A 22,126-nucleotide genomic window follows, 5' to 3' on the forward strand; every position below is an offset into this window, starting at 1 on the left:
AAGGAATAGAACCCAGGGCCTCATGCATGCAAGGCAAGCACTCTACCATTGAGCCACCTTCCCAGCCCATGGCCTAAAGTTTTGTAAACAGCTTAGTTGCAATATATGCACATGAATAAAAGTTCCCCAGGGCACGGGGGACAGGAGCAGGTTCCTACCACAATAGGAAGGGGGCATGTGAAGTCCTCCCAGCTGTCCAGCCTTTGTGCATGCACTTGCACACACGTGGGGGTGTAGCCCACGCTCTTCCCTGTCATTCCTTTAAAAGTGGACTTGATTGTGAGCAGATTGTGAACCTGAGCTCAATCAGTCTGAGCAAAGGGGCAGGGGCTGTTGCTAGGGATAATCGGGAGTAGCCTGCTTGCTCTCTGTGCTTGCTTGCCATATTTCTGGATGATGGTGCATCCTTCTGCAGAAGCAAATTTTGCCTTGGGAGACAATTCTTCATTTTCCATGTCTATTGTTGTGACTCCAGTGGTTCTTGGAGAGCATATTTATAACATAAGTTAAAGAAAAAAAATGGACTTGAAAATGCTTTAAAGAAGTTTCCACCCAAAGGAGTGGATTGGTGAACCATTAATGAGCTGCTGCTTCCAGCAGAGGGTGCCCTTGGCTTATATTACAGTATTAAGTTGTATTGGGCTATTTACTTTGAATGGTGAATAACATCTATTTAACAATAGAAATGCTGCTCAATATTTTACTACAAAGACATTCCACTGAAAATGTTTTTTTTTTTTTGCCAGTCCTAGGGCTTGAACTCAGCCTAGGCACTGTCCCTGAGCTTCTTTTGCTCAAGGCTAGCACTCTTCAACTTTGAGCCACTGCTACAGTTCTAGCTTTTTTGTGTATATGTGTTACTGAAGAATCAAATCCAGGGCTTCATGCATGCCAAGTAATTACTCTACAACCCAGCCACATTCGCAGGTCTCCATTTAAAATCTTTTTTTTTTCTTTTTGTCAGTCATGGGGCTTGAACTCTGGGGCTGGACACTGTCCCTCAGCTCTTCAGCTCAAGGCGTGCTCTACCACTTGAGCCACAGCACCACTTCTGGTTTTCTGGTGGTTTATTGGAGATGAGAGTCTCATGGACTTACCTACCCAGGCTGGTTTTGAACCATGATCCTCAGATCTCAGCCTCCTGAGTAGCTAGGATTACAGGTGTGAGCCACCAGCGCCCAGCTGTTCTTTCAGCAGACAGTAGAATGGAGTAGACATCTATTCAAACAGTGAACTCTGTGTGGGCGGGGGGAGGTAGAACCTAAAGGCTTGGAAGGGTTGGCACATTTTTGTACCAAGTGTACTATGTTGTTTGTTTGTCTGGTTTTTGTGAAATCACACTTCTGAAATCACTTAGCATCACCAAGGACGACAGTTAAATTTCCCAGAAATCGGGATATTATGGGCAGCTTTTACACGTGTCATTATGAGCCTCTCAGGAAAAAACAAGAGTCTCTGGACATCTTTTTGTTATAGTGTTCATCCTAACCATGAACAGATTCCAATCCAATGTTCTTCCAAGATTCAAGTTGTGGGAATATTCAAAATAGACCCGAGGGATGACAGTGGAGAGGATGTAGGTTGACAGATGCCAGTTTAACTATCTTTCTATTTTCTAGTTATCCTTTTCTGGAAGATAGTCTTATGAATTCGAATTATATATGGTTCCAAATAGCTACCAGCATTATTTTCCCATCTTCATCCAATAAACACAGGCAGTAAAGCCAAACTATAGTTTGGCTTGTTCCTATTTTCATTTCCCAAATAATTGAAAATTGCTAAGCATAAAGCTGAGATGACTTAACGATCTAAACTTAGTGTTATCCACGAGCCATTTTCAAATTTATTTCCAAATTTTAATGACAATTGTACATTTTCCCATTTTCTCCTAATTTTGACAGTGTATTCTAACCCAGATGTTTTATGGGTTCATAATTTTTTTCCAAAATTGTCAAAATTCAGAGACATTATTATATGTTAAGGGATTAAGTGCAGTATAAATCTAAAGAAAAATGTTTGTGATTTCCAAAATTGTTCTTAGAATTTTTGAAGGTGTCACAAGGAAGTGAAACAGCATTTGCAGAGCTCCCAAGTTGTGTGGTATCAGTGTCTTCCAGAAGAGTCGCATGTCAGGAGTGTCACCTCCGCAGAGGTGGAGTAGGGGAGGGGGTGGAGAAGCACAGTCCCCCACATCCCCCTCCCCCAGCACAGTGTGCCCAGGCCACACATGGGCAGTGGGCCCTGGCTCCCTTGCTTAGTGGCTATGTGACCTCAGAGAAGTTATTTAACTTCTCTAGGCCTTTATTTTCTCATGTATGAAGTGGTGATCACAGTGAAAGTTTCTAGGCTCAAGGGGATGTGAAGGTGGAATGAATAATTGTTTGCACAGTGCCTAGAAAAATGTCTGCTCTGGGTTGGAAAGGAGGCTTAGTGGTAGGGAGCTTGCCTAGGAAGCATGAAGCCCTGAGTTCAATTCCTTAGTACCACAGAAACAGAAAAAGCCACAAGTGGTGCTGTGGCTCAAGTGGTAGAGTGCTAGCCTTGAGCAAAAGAAGCTCGGGGACAGTGCCTAGGCCCTGAGTTCAAGCCCCAGGATTGTGAAAGAAAGAAAGAAAGAAAGAGACAGAGAGAGAGAGAGAGAGAGAGAGAGAGGAAGGAAGGAAGGAAGAGAAAGAAAAGAAAAAATGTCTGCTCTATGAGTCTAATTAAGCACTTTATTGCTGTGTTGCCTTCATGTTACCCTGGCCAGGTGGTGTGTTCTGGGCAGTCACCAGGACTGTGGGCCCCGGAGGCGGGGCTTGCTTCTTTGATGCTGCTGTCCTGGAAGTCAGAACTGCCTAGCAAGCCCCTCCCACCTACATTTTGCACTGGACCTTTTTTTTTTTTTTTTTTTTTCAGGTCCTGAGGTTTAAACTCTGGACCTGTGTGCTGTCCCTGAGCTTTTGTGCTCAAGGCTAGTACTCTACCACTGAGCCACAACTCCATTTTTGGCTTTTTTTTTGGGGGGGGGGTCATTTAGTGGATAAGAGTTTCATGGACTTTTTTGCCCAGGCTGGCTTTGAACCGTGAGCTTCAGATCTCAGTCCCTTGAGTAGCTAGGATTACAGGCGTGAGCCAACAGTGCCCAGCTTAGACCTTTGTATCATGAGCGGGCCCTGTTCTTAAGGCAGGGGATTATTGTGGCTTTGGACGTTAGTGCTGCCACCAGCAGACTATGAGCGGTCACAAGATTCTTGGAGAATGAAATGAGATGTGGAAGTGGTGACAAGCTTATGTAAAATTTCCACAAATGGTATTTAGTTACTGTGAATCCTCATAAACCAACTCAACAGTGCCATACTTCCACACCCTCCTAGTCCTGCTTAAGATGAAAAATTCCCGAGATTCAGAATAAAGTCATAAAACTCACTCTAGCAAAACTAAAATAGATCTACAGAAGCAATGTCTTACAGTTATTAAAACTTGAGACCTCTGTACCCACCTCCCCCTAGGTAAAAGTGCAAATTCAGTCTCCTACTATCACAAATGATGCATTCTCTAGGGTGAACCCCCCAAGTTTGGAGGCTCACAGAGGTGAGCACGTTGGCGTGGCACGGATGAGGCTCGCCCTGAGAAGACCCCTCTGTGATCTGGGATGGCAAGCAGGCTGAAGATGCCCTGACTTCTCTAGACCTAGACGCTAGAGAAAGGCCTGAATGTGGGAAATAATGCCTGTCACTCTGGAGAAAAATGTCAGTATCACCGATAAAAAGGATGCTCAAAACAAAGTAAACCATACACTAAAGGCTCGGCCACCTCCCATGTCTGTTCCTACTGGATTTCACTAGTCTTTCAATGAAATGGTGGGCAGGGCTGGCCCTATACAAGCCACACAATGCAGGTGAGACCTGAGCACCCAATTCCCTGTACCTACGCAAATTCAGATTATTAGTCTTTTGCTACTAAGAAGATACTTCTACCTGATATACGTTGTACCATAGAAAGTAGAGAAAACATTTCATCATCTTGTATGACACCAAATATTTTTTCCAAACAAAATTGAAAAGTCAACATCAAATATATTTTAGCTTAATCTAGAACAAAATAAAATTCAGTTTCTACAGAGGGTAAAATTAAAACTCCTAGAGAACATATTAGAGCATTCTAATAGACCACTTGGTTTAGCAAAACATAATTAATAGAAATTATTTTATTTACAAAATTAGGATGTTATATTCTCTCTACAGTGTCTTTACCAATTAAAGCAGACAGATGAAATCCGCCAGCAGTGGCAAATTCTTCCAGTGCTCACTTATAGCCATCCTCCGAATTTCAGTTTGTTGGGCAAGTATACTCTGGAAAGATAATCTGATGACAGGAAGGTCAAAGCTTGGATTTCTGCCTTCATGTTCAACTCTGCCATCATTTCCATCTGCCAGTAACATAAAACAGAGTCAGACAGACCAGAGCTCTCTGCTACAGTGTGGTCAATTCATCAAATTTAGTCATGGTGAAGAACCACAAGGCAATAGTCATTAGAGCCAGCCAGAATATTCTAGAACTACTGTCGGTAAAACATATCATCAGGTAAACATATCATACTTACTATGATGCCTTGAATAACCAGGAATGGTCTGGTACTTTTATGGTTGTTTTCTTCTTCCTTTTAATCCCATAAACTAGGATGCTGACACTGACAAAGGGTAGGTATGCTAGACAGCTCCATCCAGCTCAACTCATCTATCAGCACTCAATTTCAACAATTATTTACTACAAAACCACACTAACATACATTCTTATACAAAATTTCAAGAATACTGTTGAAGTATTGCGTGAATAGCCACTAGTAAAGTAAAAGACAACTGAACACCCAGTACTTGATTTGAAAGCAAAACGTCAGTTACTTCTTTTCTCCAGAGTGGTTGGCAGTTAACATAAGGTCTTTTCAGAATACTGTTGAGTTTCATATGGTCATGCTTTGTCAGTGGGATCAAACTGTTTTTCGGTATATTTAGCCTGGAAAACAGAGGGGAAAAAAATCAGTGATAGTAAGGTAGGTCTGTCTTTCTTTGCCTCCCTCCCTCCCTCCCTCCCTTCTTTGGTCCAAGATTGGGACTCAAACTTGGTATCTGAGGCTTTTGCTCATTGACTGGTGCTCTACCACCTGAGCCATGCTGCTAACCCATCAAGGTGTTTCTATAACACATATATATATGTTGTATCAGGAAGCTCAGGAAAAAAAAAAACATAGAAGAAAATCAGCACTGATCTTCCTCTGAAATCCACCATTTGGGATCTCCCATACCAGCAAGTTTCCATAGTAAATAGATTTGATTTTTTAAATTTCCTTCTTGTTAGACTCATGGGATGGTGACAGGCAGACAGACACTGGTTACTGAACAAATACCCACAGCACTGGCATCAAGTATCTTGACACCAGTACATGAGTGAGGCCTGAGTGAGGCCCTGTGAACTTCCTGCTCCTGGGGCCATGAGCTCCAGGGCACATGGCCAGCAGCTGAGATTCTCTGAGGGATGTTAGCTTCCTCTCCCAGACTAAACGTCTGTCATTCATGGAGGATTTGGAAGGTAGATACTGGTCTGTTCTCTTCCTTGTAAGCACCCCACACAGTCACAGACACCAAGCGAGTTTTAAAGTAGACAAAAGGGAATGTCATTTTATCTTGGTTTGTGCTTTAAAAATAGAACATGAAGCTAGGTGTTGTAATCCTAGCTATTAAAGAGACTAAGATCTGAGGATTGTGGTTTGAAGCCAGCCTGGGCAGGAACGTCTGTGAGACTCCAATAAACTAGCGCCCCCCCCCAAAAAAAAAGCCAGAAGTGAGCTATGGCTCAAGTGGTAGAGTACTAGCCTTAAGCAACACACACATGCACACATACATGCACACACACACTCGCAAACACACACAAATAGACCAGGAAAGATCTGGGACTTGTGATGTCATCCCCTCTTTGATGTCACACATCCTATATTTCTGGCCTTTTTCAATGTCCTTGTGATGGGCTGGAGGACAGTGTGGGTGAAGGGGAGGGGAAGCACCTCTTGCAGCATGTTTGTGTGGCTGTCAGTGTGTCCCTGGGTGGCATTTTTTTTTTTGTCAGTTGTGGGGCTTGAACTCTGGGCCTGGGCACTGTCCTTCAGCTCTTCAGCTCAAGACAAATACTCTACCACTTGAGCCACAGCACTACTTCCAGTTTTCTGGTGGTTTATTGAGAAGAGTCTCATGGAGTTTCCTGCCCGGGCTGGCTTTGACGCTTGATCCTCAGATCTCAGCCTTTTGAATAGCTAGGATTACAGGCGTGTGCCACCAACACCCAGCTAGTGGCATGTTTCTTCAGGTGCTTCTGAGGGTGCTGCTGGAATGTGGTAACACAGCTATTTCTCCAGATCTTCTACCTTGACACTGATCAAACCCCTTGTCCTGAATGTGTGTTAGAAATGGTCTGCACAAAAGCACGTCACCGCCATGACACACTTACTGCATTGGATAAAACCTTAATTCACTGGAGGTAAAAACTCTAAATCTAAGGACACATCTTCTCTGGGACTCTTATTTTGTGACTGTTCACATACCTGCTTTAGGAAGTTAGCACCCAAAACTGGGGATCACACACTGATGAAAGAAATCTCAGTGGCAAATCAAAACAACAAGAAACTGTTTTACATTTCACATTAGCAGAGCAGAGACTGCATTACTCTCTTCAGAAGCAAACGTGGATACTGTCCCCACAGTTCTTAGACTAAGACTCTGGTGGGGATGAGCAGCTAAACACACAGATGTGTCAGTGGTCAGTCCAGTTGGTACTCAGCCATAGGAGATATCAAGGTGAAATGACACAGAAAGGAATGCAAGAGTAACCACACGGTGTCATGTGGCACAAAGCAGATGAGAAAGTAACTGGTGGGTGAGATCATACCTTTGTGAAAACAGGAAATGATGTGGGAGAGCAAAGCAGCTCAGCTCTCATTGATTTTCTTGTTGCTACCTATGGATATGTTTCCCATAATGAGAAGAGATATTCGATTTGCTATACTTTGCCTTTTCAAACTTTATCAATTGTAAAATGTGATTCTTATGAAGTTAAGAGTTTAAATGTGTGATCAAATTGAATCCTATAGTGTTCTCTTGATTACTTACAATCTATATATTATACTTTAGGTATAAAAATGAACAAAATGTTTTACCCACAGGAGTTAGAAAAAACACTTTATAGCTTGCTGAATGCAAAACTAACCAAACTCATTGAAAGTATTTTAATGGTAGAAATAGAAGCTCTAGTGAATTAACACATAGTTATATGATCCTGATTCATAGTGGACAATATCCATAAAAAAAATTACGTGCTGCTCTTTACAGTGCTGATCGGCTTATTGTTCAGAACCCCAGTGAATCACCATTTCAAATGCCCCGGTTCTGCTACCCCATCTGACCTTTTAATATCAGAAGGGAGGAGACCAAGCCATCTAATAGCAGGCACTGTGAGATTGTGGGCTTCGAAGGACATGGACTGAAATAAAGAGCAGATGCGCATTAGGTGAGGTTACTTAACATGTAGAAAATCCAACATACCTGTTTTTGCAACCAAATTCTATTAAGGAGGACTAAGTGTTAAACTATATTCATTTCCTCTGAAGCAAAACAGCAAATGACTGCTCTGGTCACTGCTGGCAAGGTATGGAGATCACCGTACCTTACACCCTTTCACCATCTGCCAATGTGGCCAGGCCTCAGAGTCACATGGAGACTCCGATTCAGCAGGTCGGGTGGGAACAGATATGTGCAGTTCTGCCGAAGCCACTGGCCTGAGAGCCACTGCTGTGGGCACTGCACAGTTTAGTGAGCAGAATTCAGTGGTATTTACCCTTCTTTGTGGTGGGAGAAAAGGCAAGGTCACAATTCAAGCCTACCTGAATATTCAGAGCATATTTTGGTGGGGAAGATCATGGGCCTGCAGTGGCTGCAGGAGTGTGGAAGAGGCAGCGTGACAATGTGACTAACTGGGAGTGGCTCTCTACTGTCTAGTCACACTGGTGACGCTTGGAGCTGGCTTCAGAGCCACTTTGAAGCACAGACTGACACAGAGGCCATTGGATCCCTGAGGATTTGGGGTGGGAGGGTATTTGGCTTATTAGAGAGTGGAAAAGCCATCAATGAATGTAAAATATCTAAGTAATGAAAAAAACCTACTTTTTATACTTACCATAGATCCATATTTATAGATGCACATTATTTCTATGCCTGTTAAAAAAGGTTTACTTTAGAATGAGCTCATGTACTACAGATTAGATCATTTGCCCCTTCAAACTTTAGCAACTATGATCTTTATTTGTATTGACGTTACCAGTGGCAAACCTTATGGCTCTCAATTAATATGGTGAACGCAACCATAAATTGTCTTAGATAATCAGCCTCGGAGTTGAATAATATGCTGTAACAATATTGTATGAACGTATTCTCAGAGCAGAAGCCCCAGGCAGAAATAGGCTTCGTTCTGAGTGTTGCTGTGGGTGGTCCAGGGCTGCATTACCGTGGGGGTCAGCATCCACCAGCGTGAGCATAGGCATGTGAAATGTGTCCCACAGCTTCTTCACTAAGAGTCTCGTGTTCAGATCAGGGACGCCTTTGCCCTACAAACAACAGAGGAACCATGTGTGGAAATACCATAACCAAAACTAAGAGGAAGGGTACCACAATAGCTCTGCCCCTGGCTGTGCGCACATGTCCTCAGACAAGGTCTGAGGGGCAGTGTGTGACCTCTCCCTTTAAAAATGTGGGATCTTTATGATCACCCCTATGTCTTCTCTTCATTCAAATGCAACTATGAGCCAGGCCTCTGTGTTAGTAGTGGGTGGGATTCAAAGGCCCAGGGCTATCCCAGGTGGCAGCTCTTGTCTGTAATAGTTCTGCCACCCTGGTTAGTCAGGGGGTGAAAGCAGACAATGCTGGCTACAGCCTGCCACAGGACCCAACCACAGAGCCACCATCCATTTCAAGGACCCAACCCCAGCCTCTGCTTCTGGGCTCTCAGTCTGCATTTCCCTTTTGACTCTTGGGACTAGGAGTTCCTGCTGACCACTGGGATCACATGGATAAGATCACACTCAGAACTTCCTCCCGGGAAGAGCTGTGTGCAGCCCCATGGCGATCAGCAGGGACAGCTGTGTGGTGCAACACATAGGGCCATGTTGACTTGCTTCTCACATCAGGTCCTCCAAATCCTTATGAAGCATTCCCAATTCTGTCCTTTCCCTGAACTATATCCCCCTCCGTGCTTGTGGGAGAGAGTGCCCACCCCTCCCGCCAGGCCCTTGCTAATCCTACTCACTTTCTCCCCTGGACAGCTCAAAAGCCACCATGAGCACCTGCTTTTTCTGCAGAGGTCAGGTGTACCTGGGAATTTGGCCAGGCCTTCCACAGCCCCATGGGGTCACCCAACATCTGCTTCCTCTCTAGACTGCTCTCCTGGCTGCTCCCACAATGCCATATTTCCTGTTAATCTCATAAACCCGTGGAATTTTAAGTAGAAGAGCTTTGCTTCTTCAAAGAACTAGGCTTTAGCACAGTTGTATCAAAGCAAAAGGCTGAGCAAAGAGCATGAAAGAGTGAAGCCTGGCCACACTCTGGCTCTGTAGCGGCCAGCACACCCTAAGCTATCTCTTCTCCCCTCCCTCTCCCCTCCCCTCTCCCCTTCCTTTTCCCCTCCTCTGGCAGAAGGTTCAAGGATAGCCCAGCTTTATGGGCTTCTCCCATCTCATCCTGAAGCCCTGTAGGGGGCTCGGGCTCAACGAGAAGGGAACAGTCTAAGGAGCCAACAAACGGCCCCCCAGCAGACACAGAACCTGCAGTGCCTTGGTCTGGGGCTCACAGCCTGCAGCACTGTGAGCAGTAATGGTTCCTCATGTGCAGTCTGCAGGGTTGCAGCAGGTGGGCCAGCTGGGACACGGCCTTTGCCAAGCGATGCAACAATTCCAGTCCTTCTGGCCACACGAGTCCGCATACGCTTTCATGTTCTTTGCTCGTTTTTTGCACATTTATGTTTTTAAAGGCAAGCTCCTCTGATGAGTTAATGACGTTACCTGTGGAAGAAGAACAGGGAGAAGCCCCAGGGCTAACACCAATAGTAATGTGGGGGTGGTGTGAGGGAGACACCGCGGGCCCAGGGAAAGTCCCCCACTATCAGAAAATCACAGGAACTTAAAAATCAGGTCCCAGGCCAGGTCCCAGTGGCTCACACCTGTAATCCTAGCTACTCAGGAGGCTGAGATCTGAGGATCATGATTCCTGGCTAGATTCAAGGCAGGAAGGTTGGTGGGAGTCTTAATATCTTAACCACCAAAAAGGCAGAAGTGGAGTTGTGGCTCAAGTTGTAGAGTGCTAGCTTTGAGCAATAAAGCTCAGGAACAGCACCCAGGTGCTGAGTTCAAGCCCTATGTCTGGCATGAAAAATAAAAATAAAATCAGGAGCTAGGTGCTGGTGGCTCATGCCCATAATCCTAGTTACTCAGGAGGTTGAGATCTGAGGATTGTGGGTCAAAGCCAGCCCCGGCAGGAAAGTCTGTGAGACTCTTATTTCTAATTAATCACCTGAAAACTAGAAGTAGAGCTGTGGCTCAAAGTGGTAGAGTGCTAGCCGTGAGCGAAAAGCTCAACCCCAGCCCCTGAGTTCAAGCCCATGACTGACAAAAATCAATTAATCGACTGATGAGGGCCCGTCTTCCATCACAGTCAGCTTGAGAAGGTTTGCTAACACCCTAGACATTCCTGGTCTTCGACACAAGCAATGCTTTATACCGGAACCAGAATGTTGCCCCAGGCCCAGAGGTGATGTCATAAACAGCTCAGTGGTGTGTGAGTCGTGGACACAAAGGGAGGTAGATACTCTACCGTGACCATGATGCATGGAGACAGTTTACTGCAAAAGTTGTCATCGAGGAGCCGTTGAAATGTTGCATCTTTTTCTACAATTAACAGAAACTTTGCATCCGTAATTAGATCTGACAAGCTAAGGCTGAAACACTGAAGGCAGAGTATTTCAGTCTCCTACCCAGTAACACCAGTGCTGGAAATACTTTCACTTTTATCTTCAAATATATAAACATATCTACTTAGCTATCTCTCTTCTGCCTTATGGTGACTCCTGAGAGGTCTGAAGAAGGCCCCATATGTTCCTCTTGATGGCCCTGGGGTGTAACTTGTCTCTTACATGTTAGGAAGGCCTGCTTTGTCAAAGGAACAGAGGAACATTCCACAAGTTTACATAGTTTTCCTACTTAAAGGATACTCCGAATTCCTTGGATATTAGATGGCACAGCAGTGGCCTAAGTTAAAAAAACAGACAATTTTGATTTCCAAGACAAAAGTATAAAGTCTGTTGTTAAAATTTATTACAAAGTTCTGTTTTCATTTGTCCGTGCCAGCAGCAGGAACTAGATCCACCCCTCATATCCCCTCCTCTTCTCTCACCCTCTCTCTCTCTCTCACTCTCTCTCTCTCTCTCTCTCTCTCTCTCTCTCTCTCTCTCACACACACACACACACACACACCAGCTTACAGCATTTCTGGAGGCTTTATAGGTATGTGGATTAAGGAGCAAAACTGTAGAAGGGCAGTGAGCATGGCGATGCAAGATCTCATGGAGGTCCCTTTCCCCACCCCATCTTCTCTGCGAGCTCAGTGATTAGTGCTGCCTGCCGGCTCTCTAAGCATCAGAGCCCAGCCAGAGATTTGGTGAAATGTGTTCGTTTCAGAACCTGGCATATTTTTTTTTGGGGGGGGGGTCTGGTCGTGGGGCCTGAACTCTGGGCCTGGGCGCTGTCTCTCAGCTCTTCAGCTCAAGGCTAGCACTCTACCACTGAGCCACAGCGCCACTTCTGGCTTTTTTCTTTTTGCTTATGTGGTGCTGAGGAATCAAACCCAGGGCCTCATGCATGCCAGGCAAGCGCTCTACCACTGAGCCACCTTCCCAGCCCCAGAACCTGGCATTTTTATGGAGATGACACAGCAACCCTTCTGAAACAGTCATGCCACAGGCAATCTGCCTGAAAGAAGCAATCCATTTTCAAAGGGAATGTGTCTTCTTATTTTAAGATGACTGCTGGCATATTTTTAAATGATGTGATTGATACATAACCCTGTAGATGATTGCCTACTCGTCCCTCAGTTATATTTTAAAATCTTAAGGTCCAAGTTACATCACAAACAAATAAAGTGCATTTCTAATGGGAGGGGCGGTTGGGGGCTGAGGTGTGAGATGGGAAAGCCACTCACCGTGGCACCGCAGGTACAGTTCACCCTGGTGCCATCTTCCTCCAGGTATCTTAAATTGCCAGCAATTAGCCCTTTGGATGTGGATAGCTGGAAGAAGTAGGAAAATTACTGAGAGCTTTCCCCTCTACGTTTGTGCTGCTAAATACCCTGCTCATACCCACCTGCGGAGTCACTTTCATTTTAGCGTCACTTTCATTTTAGCTCAGACTGGACTTTAGAGATGCAGGAGAAACTAATTCCATACTTTGAAGTATTGAATATTTGTTAATCCACCTGTTTGGATCCATTTAGCCAAGGCTAAAGTGGCAACAGATTAATTAAGTTTATGAGAAAAGATATAGTGTGAAAATGCCACTTTCACATAAAAAGGCAAAAACTGCTTTCATTTATTTATCCCAGTTTTAATTCACATTTTGTTTTAGAGAAATGTTTTGCTTGAAGTACGACTTACGATGTGCAGACTCCTCCTCGGCACCTTTAACATACATGAGATGTCATCTATAATGTTGTCCACAACCGCCTGCTTACCAAAGAGTTGACTATCAGTGTAGTATATGTCTCTATGGAGATTTAAAATATGTGTTTTAATTAATTAAATAGGACAAGTATCACAGTGGCATTTGAAGAAAGTATCAACCCCGTAAAATGCAACCTATATGGAAAGTAATTTATTGCCCCATATCTAATCTTACATGACTTTTTCCAAAGCATACAATGAAAACCAATCCAAATAAATCTCATGCTGCATTTAAAGGTGGATTTCCAGAACAATATATTTACCTTTTGGTTGCATAAGTGTTGCTCTGCACTAATTTATAAATCATGGACAATATTTTAAGAATTAGAGCTGGAAAATAAAGCAAACAATTCATTTTAATTTCCCCTGGTAATTCAAAAGATATTGCCCTTAAATTTTTTAGTTAAAAAATCCCCAATTACTGTCCATAATGCCTTTAAAATGATCTTCCCAGAAGAGAGGGGTTAAATACAGACTCACTGCCTGAGGAATCTAACCATTCCATAACCAGCAAAGCAGAGAGAATAATTCCCCACTAAATGATAATAATAATAATAATAATAATAATTTATTTGAGAAATATATTTACTTAGGAATGGAACAATGAAATCTACTTCCATTGTTATTACTAAGGCAAAAGTCTAGACAATTATTTTAAGTTGTTCTATAAAAGTAAAATTACTGGGCTGTGGAGGTGGCTCAGTGGTAGAGCCCTTGCCTTGCATGCATGAGGCCCTGGGTTCAATTCCTCAGCACCAAATAAGCAAAAAGAAAAAAGCCGGAAGTGGCGCTGTGGTTCAAGTGGTAGAGCGTTAGCTTTGAGCTGAAGAGCTGAGAGACAGCGCCCAGGCCCAGAGTTCAGGCCCCACGACCAGAACAAAAAAAAAAAAGTAAAATTACTGAACTCAGAACAACTAAAGTCTAGAATAAGCCTACATTCATTTATTCTTCTTTATTACAGATGCTAAGAAAGATTTACCAAATTTTTGAATTGATTTTGGTGAGTCACTTTTGATTTTCTTTGTGGTACAATGAGACACCATCTGAAGACCCACAGAATCTTCAAACCTGTTTTGTTTAAAGCAAAGGAATAAAATGAAAACAGCCTCACCTCTGGACACACAGTGCACACAACATCCCCCTCTGCATGGCATGTAAATCCCACAGAAGCTTTAGAGACACATGGCAATTACATAATTAGCTTTATAACTCACAGGTAACTAAGATAGGGTGTCTAAGCTAAGTATGTTTGCATATGGGGCTGGTGTGTGTCTACCATATTAGAAGACAGTGCATGTGGAATGATTTATGCATTTCATACTTTATTGCATTTTAAACATTAATGTACCCACTTACCAATGTGACTCAATTGAATAATGATAAATGTTGAGGTACTTTATTTGTAGCAAAATGACATCCCATGAAATAACCACTGATACTAGATTATTATGTGGACCCGCCAAGCCTCTCCTGAAGGTGGCAGAAGACACCAGGCAAAGAAACTAGGTGTCAGCCGCTTTTAAGTTGGATGCAATCCATCTTTCAAAAGGGAGCAAAAATGACACGGGAATACCCAGTTTGTATTAGTTATATTGAAAACAATACTCAGTGACTGAGGAGCCTTTAATATTCTTTTCACTGTTCCTGTGACAGTTACAAACTCTAAGCCATCCCTGCTGTTTTTCAACTTTCAACGGGCTGAAAAACAAACGGTATCATTAGGTTTGAGGGCTTGGCTGTGGGCCAAGTAGGGGCCCATGTTCAGGAGAGTGCCTGGTGGAGTCTCCCACTCAAGATGCTTTCCCTTCAGTGCCCTGAGCAGTGGTTTACTTCTGCAGCAGAGGTGACTGTGCCTACCTCCCCTCCACCCCGCCCCCACCCCCAGTGCTGGAGAACTCAGTGCCTGGTTTTGCTTCTAACCTCTTGCAATGTTCCACTTTTTGTTGCTAACTTTTTCATTAGCCATATATATATATTTGGTCAGCTGTGGGGCTTGAACTCAGGGCCTGGGTGCTGTCCCTGAGCTCTTTTCACTCAAAGCTAGCACTCTACTACTTTGAGCTACAGCATCACTTCCAGTTTTCTGGTGGTTTATTGAAAACAACGGTTTCAGGAATGTTCCTGCACAGGCTGGCTTCGAACCATGACCCTCATATCTAAGTAGCTAGGATTACAGATGTGAGCCAGCAGCACCCAGCTATCCTGTTTCCTTCCTACTTTTAGTTAGTACAGCTTTCTATATGGTACATTCTTTCTTTCTTTTTTTTTTTTTAAGGTCATCATGGGGCTTGAACTCTGGGCCTGGGCACTGTCCCTCAGCTCTTCAGCTCAAGACAAGCACTCTACCACTTGCGCCACTTCCAGTTTTCTGGTGGTTTATTGGAGATAAGAGTCTCACAGACTTTCCTGCCCTGGCTGGCTTTGAACCATGATCCTCAGATCTCAGCCTCCTGAATGGCTAGGATGACAGGCTTGAGCCACTGGCGCCCAGCTGGTACATTCTTTTTAATCTTCCTCCATTTTTTTTTAGCATGTCAAAGTCCATAAAAAGTACAAAATCAGACTTGACCTCTAACTCAAACACATTGATTGATGCTGACAATGCAGGTAAAAACAAAGCAGCAAAATGCCCACTTTATATTCTCCCAGGTGGATCTGTTCTCTATTGTGAAGGCAGGTGCTTCGTTTCTGGCCAGGCTTGTGATTACATCTTGAATGGTATTTTCTATAGATTCAAGAACCTCAGAACTGAAACAATAAACAAACCAAGATTTGATTTTAATGACAAATTAGGCTTTACAACATAAAACGTTTCCCCAGGTCAATACTAAAATTGCTTTTTTTTCTTTCTCTCTTTTTATTTTTTTGAGATAGAGACTCTCCCTGTAGCTCAGGCTGGCTTAGAACTCAAGATTGTCCAGCTTCAGCCTCTGGAGTGCTAGGATTATAACTATGCACAACCAAACCTGGCTTCTCCTGTGTGTGTGTGTGTGTGTGTGTCCTGGGGCTTGAACTCAACCTGTCTACTGCTCTTTACCTTTTGTGCTCAAGGCTGGCACTCTACCACTAGAGCCATGACTCCACTTCTAGCTTTTTGGTGGCTAATTGGAGATAAGAGTCTCACAAACTTTTTTGCCCAGCTGCTTCCAAACTGTGATCCTCTGATCTCAGCCTCCAGAGTATCTAGGATTACTGGCAGCAGGGTCATTAGTTGTTCTTAATCCATGTGAATAATGATCTCTCCCACTAAATCCTAACCTCAATAGCACCTTAAAACAACTGTATTTACAATGGTTACTTATAAAGCAATTTTATTTCTCAGATTAACATTTGGAAGAGTTGTGCTCTTTTGCATTAACTTATTAAAACAATTTGCAAATACATTTTTATCTAGTCATACCTACTTTAATTTACCTGAAGTTAAATACAGATGTACTGTCGTGAAATACTAGTGAATGTAAAATGATGAAAGCACAAGGCATTGCTTTCAAACCCCAGTGTCAAGAGAAAAAGATATATGGCTTTGAATTTCTCTCCCAAAAAATGTGATATAAAAGAATTCTAAAAGAAGCTGTTGTAGCACATGGTCCCATCTGATCTCATGCTTTAGAATTGGCCCTTTTTGAATTTTGTGGCTCAAATAGAAAGAAGTTTATCAACACAGAAAGAATAAATGTGAATTCTGCACTAAGTGGTTGTCTTGCCAATTCTGAGGACACTTTACAGAAGAACATTAACACTGAGCCCAGTTTTCTGTCAGCTGACTGGTAATTTCACAAACCATCAGCTTCAAAATATGTTGTTCTGTCAGAACATGAGCATATGGTCTGATCGGGGAACCAGCCTAAATCTAGCAGTTTTCGTTTCTGTGGCAATTTCAGAACTTTTACTGAAAACTTAGGTATTAGAAAATCAACTTTAAAACATTTAGTGTTTCCTGGGGCTGGGAAGGTGGCTCAGTGGTAGAGTGCTTGCCTTGCACATATGAGGTCCTGGGTTCGATTCCTCAGCACCACATAAGCAAAAGAAAAAAGCCAGAAGTGGCGCTGTGGCTCAAGTGGTAGAGCGCTAGCCTTGAGCTGAAGAGCTGAGGGACAGCGCCCAGGCCCAGAGTTCAGGCCCCACGACCGGACCCTCCCCCCCAAAAAAAATTTAGTGTTTTCTAATATCAAGAGATGAAGAAAAAAGGTTCAGGGAGGACTTAAACAGATTTAAGAGCTAAGCAAATCAATATGTCTCTACAGGGTAATGAAGGAGTACTCCCTCAAACGAAATGCTTTTGTAAAGATTTGTCTTTTTTTTTTTTTTTCTTTTTCAGACCTGGGGCTTGAACTCAGGGCCTGGGCACTGTCTATGAGTTTCTTTTACTTAAGGCTAATACTCTATCACTTGAGCAACAGTGCCACTTCTGGCTTTTTCTGTTTGTGATACTGAGGAATAGAACCTAGAACTTCATGCATGCTAGGGAAGCACTTTACCACTGAGCCACATTCCCATTTTTTTGTTTTATGCTAGTCCTGGGGCTTGAACTCTGCGTCTGAGTGCTCACTCTACCGCTTGAACCACAGTGCCACTTCCAGCTTTTTTGAGTAGTTTATTGGAGATAAAAGTCCCACTGAGTTTCCTGCCAAGGCTGGCTTCAAACTGTAATCCTCAGATCTCATCTCCTGAGTAGCTAGGATTATAGTCATGAGCTCTTTTGGGGTTTTGAGTAGTTGCTCTAGGCTTAAAAACATTGAAATTAGAATGAAAAACTTGGTAGACAAAAACAGATAAAGGAAAGTAATGAGGCATTTTAAGTAAGTAACTAATAAAGGAGGAAGTTTTAAATAAGTACATAAATGTGTAAACACATTTTCTGTAGTTAATTCTACCTTGAATAACAGAGTCTCCAGGTGATTTTTAAACAAATTGCTCCATTTACTTAAGATGTGTGTTGCTGTCTTTGCTAACTGTGAGAAAACCACTATTACTAAGCAGAGTTACAACATTCCTTTCCCTATTTTCTCTCCCCTCACTGAAACATCCTGTGAAGTGTGTGTGTGTGTGTGTGTGTGTGCGTGTACTGGGACTTGAACTCAGGGCCTGTGTGCTTTCCCTTAGCTTTTTCCATTCAAGGCTGACAGTCTACTAAGCCACAGCTCTATTTCTGGATTTTTGTGTTTAATTGGATGAGAGTCTCATCAGCTTTCCTGCCTGGGCTGACTTTGAACCATGATCCTCAAATTTCAGCTTCTCCAGTAAGTAGGATTACAGGCACGAGCCTTTGGCACCTGGTACTAGCTTTTGAAGCTAAAAACTGTTATTTTTAAAAATTAAGGGGGGCTGGGAAAGTGGATCAATGGTAGAGCTCTTGCCTTGCATGCATGAGGCCCTGGCTTTGATTCCTCAGCACCACATAAGCCGAAAAAGCCAGAAGTGGTGCTGTGGCTCAAGTGGCAGAGCGTTTGCCTTGAGCTGAAGAGCTGAGGGACAGCGCCCAGGCCTAGAGTTCAGACCCAGACTGGCAAAAATAAAAATAAAAAATTAAGGAAGCTGGGTGCCGGTGGCTCACACCTGTAATCCTAGCTACCCAGGAGGCTGAGATCTGAGGATTGTGGTTCAAAGCCAGCCCAAGCAAAAAAGTCCATGAGACTTTCCTCCCTCCAATAAACCACCAGAAAACGGATAGTGGCGCTGTGGCTCAAGTGGTAGAGCGTTTGCCTTGAGCCGAGGGACAGTGTTCAGGCCCAGAGTTCAAGACCCACGACCCCCCTCCCCCAGAAAAAAAAATAAAGGAAACAAAACATGATAAATACTGGCTGAGGCATGGCTCCTAGTGAGGGAAAGGTCTTGAGTTCAAACTAATATTACCCCCCAAAAAACACCCCAAAACATATATCAAAAAAACAAACCACAAACCACCAGAAGTGAAGCCATCCTGAGTCCCCAACTCCCTAGCGTTAGGCCCAGGGGCTCCTAGAACATTCTAGAGGCCGGCATGTGGGGGGCCTTTCAGCAGGCTCTTCAAGTAAGGGTGGGAGGCTGAAAGGCGAGGGGCCGTAGGAAGGCCCTCTGGGGTGCAGGCCTTCCCGTGGGGCGCTGCCTGGGCCCGCGGCTAGTCCCGGCCCCGGGGCACCCCGCCCTGGGCCACCCCGCCCTGGGCCACCCCGCCCTGGGCCACCCCGCCGTGCTGTAGTACCTAGAGACCAGCCGGGGCCCCCGGACGGGGGTCTCCCTGCCGCCTGCTCTCAGGGAGGCCAACAGAGAGGCCCGGTGCCTGTCCAGGACCTCGAAGAACGAGGCCTCGGGGCCCATGGGCGCAAAAGCCATGGGAGTAAACGGCCGCGAGCGGCCTCCACAGCCTCCAACCGGGCGTCGCGCCTTTCCCGCGCTTTCTGAGTGCGCATGTGCACACCTCGCCTTTCAGGGACGGTCATGCGCAGAGCAGACGCAACACATGTGCAGAGCCCTGAGTGCGCAGGGGATGTGTGGACGCATGCGCACAGCAGACTGGCGTGCACTCTGTGTGTGTGTGTAGGCGCATGCGTGTATCCCTGAGCACACAGGGGATGCATGGACTCGTGTGCATAGCACTGAGTAAACAGTGGATGTGCGGACGCATGCGCGTAGAGGTGAGTGGTGTGCTTCGCACCGAGTGCAGTGCGCAGGCGCAAGGCTCTCCGGCGAGCCCTATCTGGAAGGCCAGACCTTGGGTCCCACAGAGCTGAGCTGAGATGACCTTCAACCTGTTGCTATTTCGAGATTAATACCCACGGTTTTCCTTAGAGCAAATAACCAGGGAAGCAGGGATGCGGGTCCGAGGTAGAGGACTTGCCACAAGTGTGAAAGGGGTCAGGTGGTCAGAGCCATCTCCACCCCACTAGCCGCAAGCCCCAAACACTGATTTCCCTGTGATTGGGGTGACAGAATCCCAGCCCTTCTGAATGCCTATGCCTTCTGATTCCCTCCACCTGCTCACCCTAGCCTGCAGCCCACACCGGCAGTCAGGCCTGGGCTGAAATCCTAGCTTCACCACGCCACCCCTGTCCCTCCTAGCCAGTTAAGATGGAGGTCACCCAAATTGACTTCCAGTTTCAGAGAAACAATGAGGACTTTAATTTTTTAAATGTTATTTTATTGTAAAGATGCTGTAAGGAGCGGTTTCAGTTACATGAGTGGGGTAATGAGTACATTTCTTATTGAGCATTGTTACCCCCTCCCTTGTTATTTTCCCACTGTCCCTTCCCGCCCTCACCTCCCTCCCTCCCCCCACCCCAAAGTTTTAAAGTTCATTTCCAATAGACTGTCTTGTGGGTCTCATTGTTGCAATGGATCATCCTGTGTCCTTGTTTCAGCATTTTGTTATTCCCCTTCCCCTCCCCAAATTAGACAAATGTATATACAATATACAAAATGCAGGGTACCAAAATCAAGTACAGTGACAACAGGGGATATACCATAAGGGGAAGAACATACAAAGGAAATAAAAAATTGCATAGTACATTAAAAACAACAAAAAAGAAAGATCTCTTGTGTCCATCTCTTAGGGTTCATTTCACTTAGCATCATCTATATGGTCATGTGTACATAGCTTTTGACCTTTACTGCTCATCTGATATTTAATTTTTTTAAGTCACCTCCTCTGTCCTCTCCCCCTTTCCCAAAACGGTTTGATGGGTTTCATTGTTCTGTGTGTATAGTTCCAAATAATCGACTTGGACTATAGTCAACTTCCTTCATCCCATGAGAACTGGAGTCTTTCGTAAGGGTAGCATGTACTCATGTAATGCATGGGACATATTCTTACTAAAACCAAACAAACCAAAAACCCCACATTATTTTATTGTTGGTTTGAGATTCAAATCGACCCAGACATCCTGCATCTTACCTGGCCATTGTGTTGCTGTGCCTCAACCTCTCATTACAGACTTGGTGAACAGCGCCGTGTCTGGCGCTCTCCCACGAATTCCTGGAGAAGGGAGGGAACGAGTCTTATCCTTGATGGGACAGTAGGGTCAGCCCCTGAAACAAGGAGGCTCCAAGGCCTTAGCCCTGCGTCGATGGGGCACTGGGGTCGCAGAGGAGCCAACTGGCCATTGTCACCCCTAACTGCTTTGCTTCTTCAATTGCTCACTATTCCATAGTTTAGAATCTGAAACTAGTTTCCAAGTCTAATAGACTCTCCGTTCTTGGTGATGGTTGTCCTCTGTGTGTGTGTGTGTGTGTGTGTGTGTGTGTGTGTGTGTCCACGGGCAAACACTTGTGTTGTGGGCTATCATAGTACTTCCTGCCTCCAACCCTTTGGGTCCAGGCAGGCTGAGACCTGCCCTCAGGGAACTCACGGTTAAGGGAGGGCCGGAACTGACAGTAAGGAGGTCAACACCTGGATCCACTGGGAGGGAGATACGTGCGCTTCACACAAATCAGCTACCTTCCGGCAGGGTGAAACTCATTACTCTCATTTCATCGGCAGAGAAACGGAGGCGTGGAGAGGTCAAAGAACATGTGCAAGATGGCCCCTGCAGGTAAATCTCAGAGGACCCTTCATTCCTGCTCTGGACCCTTACGAGGGGGAAGTGCTTCTAGAGGTCTAGCTTTAAGTGGAGGCAGCATTTTGTACATCTCCCGGGGGAAGAATGACCCTCGTATCTCTACATGAGGGCTGTACCCAGGATTCCCTCATCCTCTCCAGAGAGGACCCCACAGGCGGAAGTCCTGAGGGAACAGGGCAGGCAGGGACCAGAAGCCCAGTCTTGTGGGGTTTCCATTGCCACAGACAAAGGCAGCTGTGCCCCAGCCACTGCCCTCCTGGCCACCACCTCCCACCTCAGCATGGATGCACCTCCCGTGGCTGCTTGCGCCCCCGCAGCAAGCTCGGCAGACCTGGGCCTGTCACTCTGGCATGTGCCAGTCGCTCGGGCTGTGCCCCGTGTCCGGGCCCTTACTCTCCAGGCCAGCGGCTTCTCCCCAGGCCCCACACAGCTGGGGGCTTCCTTCCACCCTCGGCCTGACCCCGCTGGACATGTTTAGAGTAGGCCCACTTATTGCTTCCACCTCTGACCCAAGAAGACAGGAAAAGGAGGTTAGAGAAGATGGGGAAGTGTCCAGATGCTTTCCTTAGCAAATGTAACTCAAGTTTAAAGTACTCTGGAGATGACAGAAAAGAAAAGGGTGGAGAAAATACCATAACATTTTCTTTAAAAAAAAAAATCATCTGGGTGCTGGTGGCTCACACCTGTCATCCTAGCTACTCGGGAGGCTGAGATCTGAGGATTGCAATGCAAAGGCGGCCCAGGCAGGAAAATCCGTGAGACTCTTATCTTAACCACCAGAAAGCCAAAAGTGTCACTGTGGCTCA

General features: G+C 44.9%; 1 protein-coding gene across 2 annotated transcripts; it reads right to left on the reverse strand.

The window, feature by feature from the left end:
* Nucleotides 1–4,291: 4,291 nt before the first annotated feature.
* Spo11 (SPO11 meiotic protein covalently bound to DSB) lies at nucleotides 4,292–19,098 on the reverse strand. Of its 2 annotated transcripts, XM_013024326.1 has the most exons (13): nucleotides 18,968–19,098; nucleotides 15,421–15,534; nucleotides 13,766–13,854; nucleotides 13,050–13,116; nucleotides 12,721–12,829; nucleotides 12,270–12,356; nucleotides 11,284–11,320; nucleotides 10,887–10,996; nucleotides 8,530–8,629; nucleotides 8,203–8,240; nucleotides 7,433–7,509; nucleotides 4,884–4,995; nucleotides 4,292–4,411 (listed from the first exon to the last, which is right to left on the reverse strand). In XM_013024326.1, exons 1-13 carry the CDS (start codon nucleotides 19,096–19,098, stop codon nucleotides 4,292–4,294), a joined length of 1,191 nt encoding a protein of 396 aa, XP_012879780.1. The 2 variants fall into 2 exon arrangements, with proteins under 2 accessions (XP_012879780.1, XP_012879781.1); XM_013024327.1 differs by lacking the exon at nucleotides 15,421–15,534.
* Between the last annotated feature and the right edge of the window lie 3,028 nt (nucleotides 19,099–22,126).

The sequence above is a fragment of the Dipodomys ordii genome, unplaced genomic scaffold, assembly GCF_000151885.1.
Source record: "Dipodomys ordii isolate 6190 unplaced genomic scaffold, Dord_2.0 Scaffold75, whole genome shotgun sequence".
In the NCBI taxonomy this organism is placed as follows: Eukaryota; Metazoa; Chordata; class Mammalia; order Rodentia; family Heteromyidae; genus Dipodomys; species Dipodomys ordii.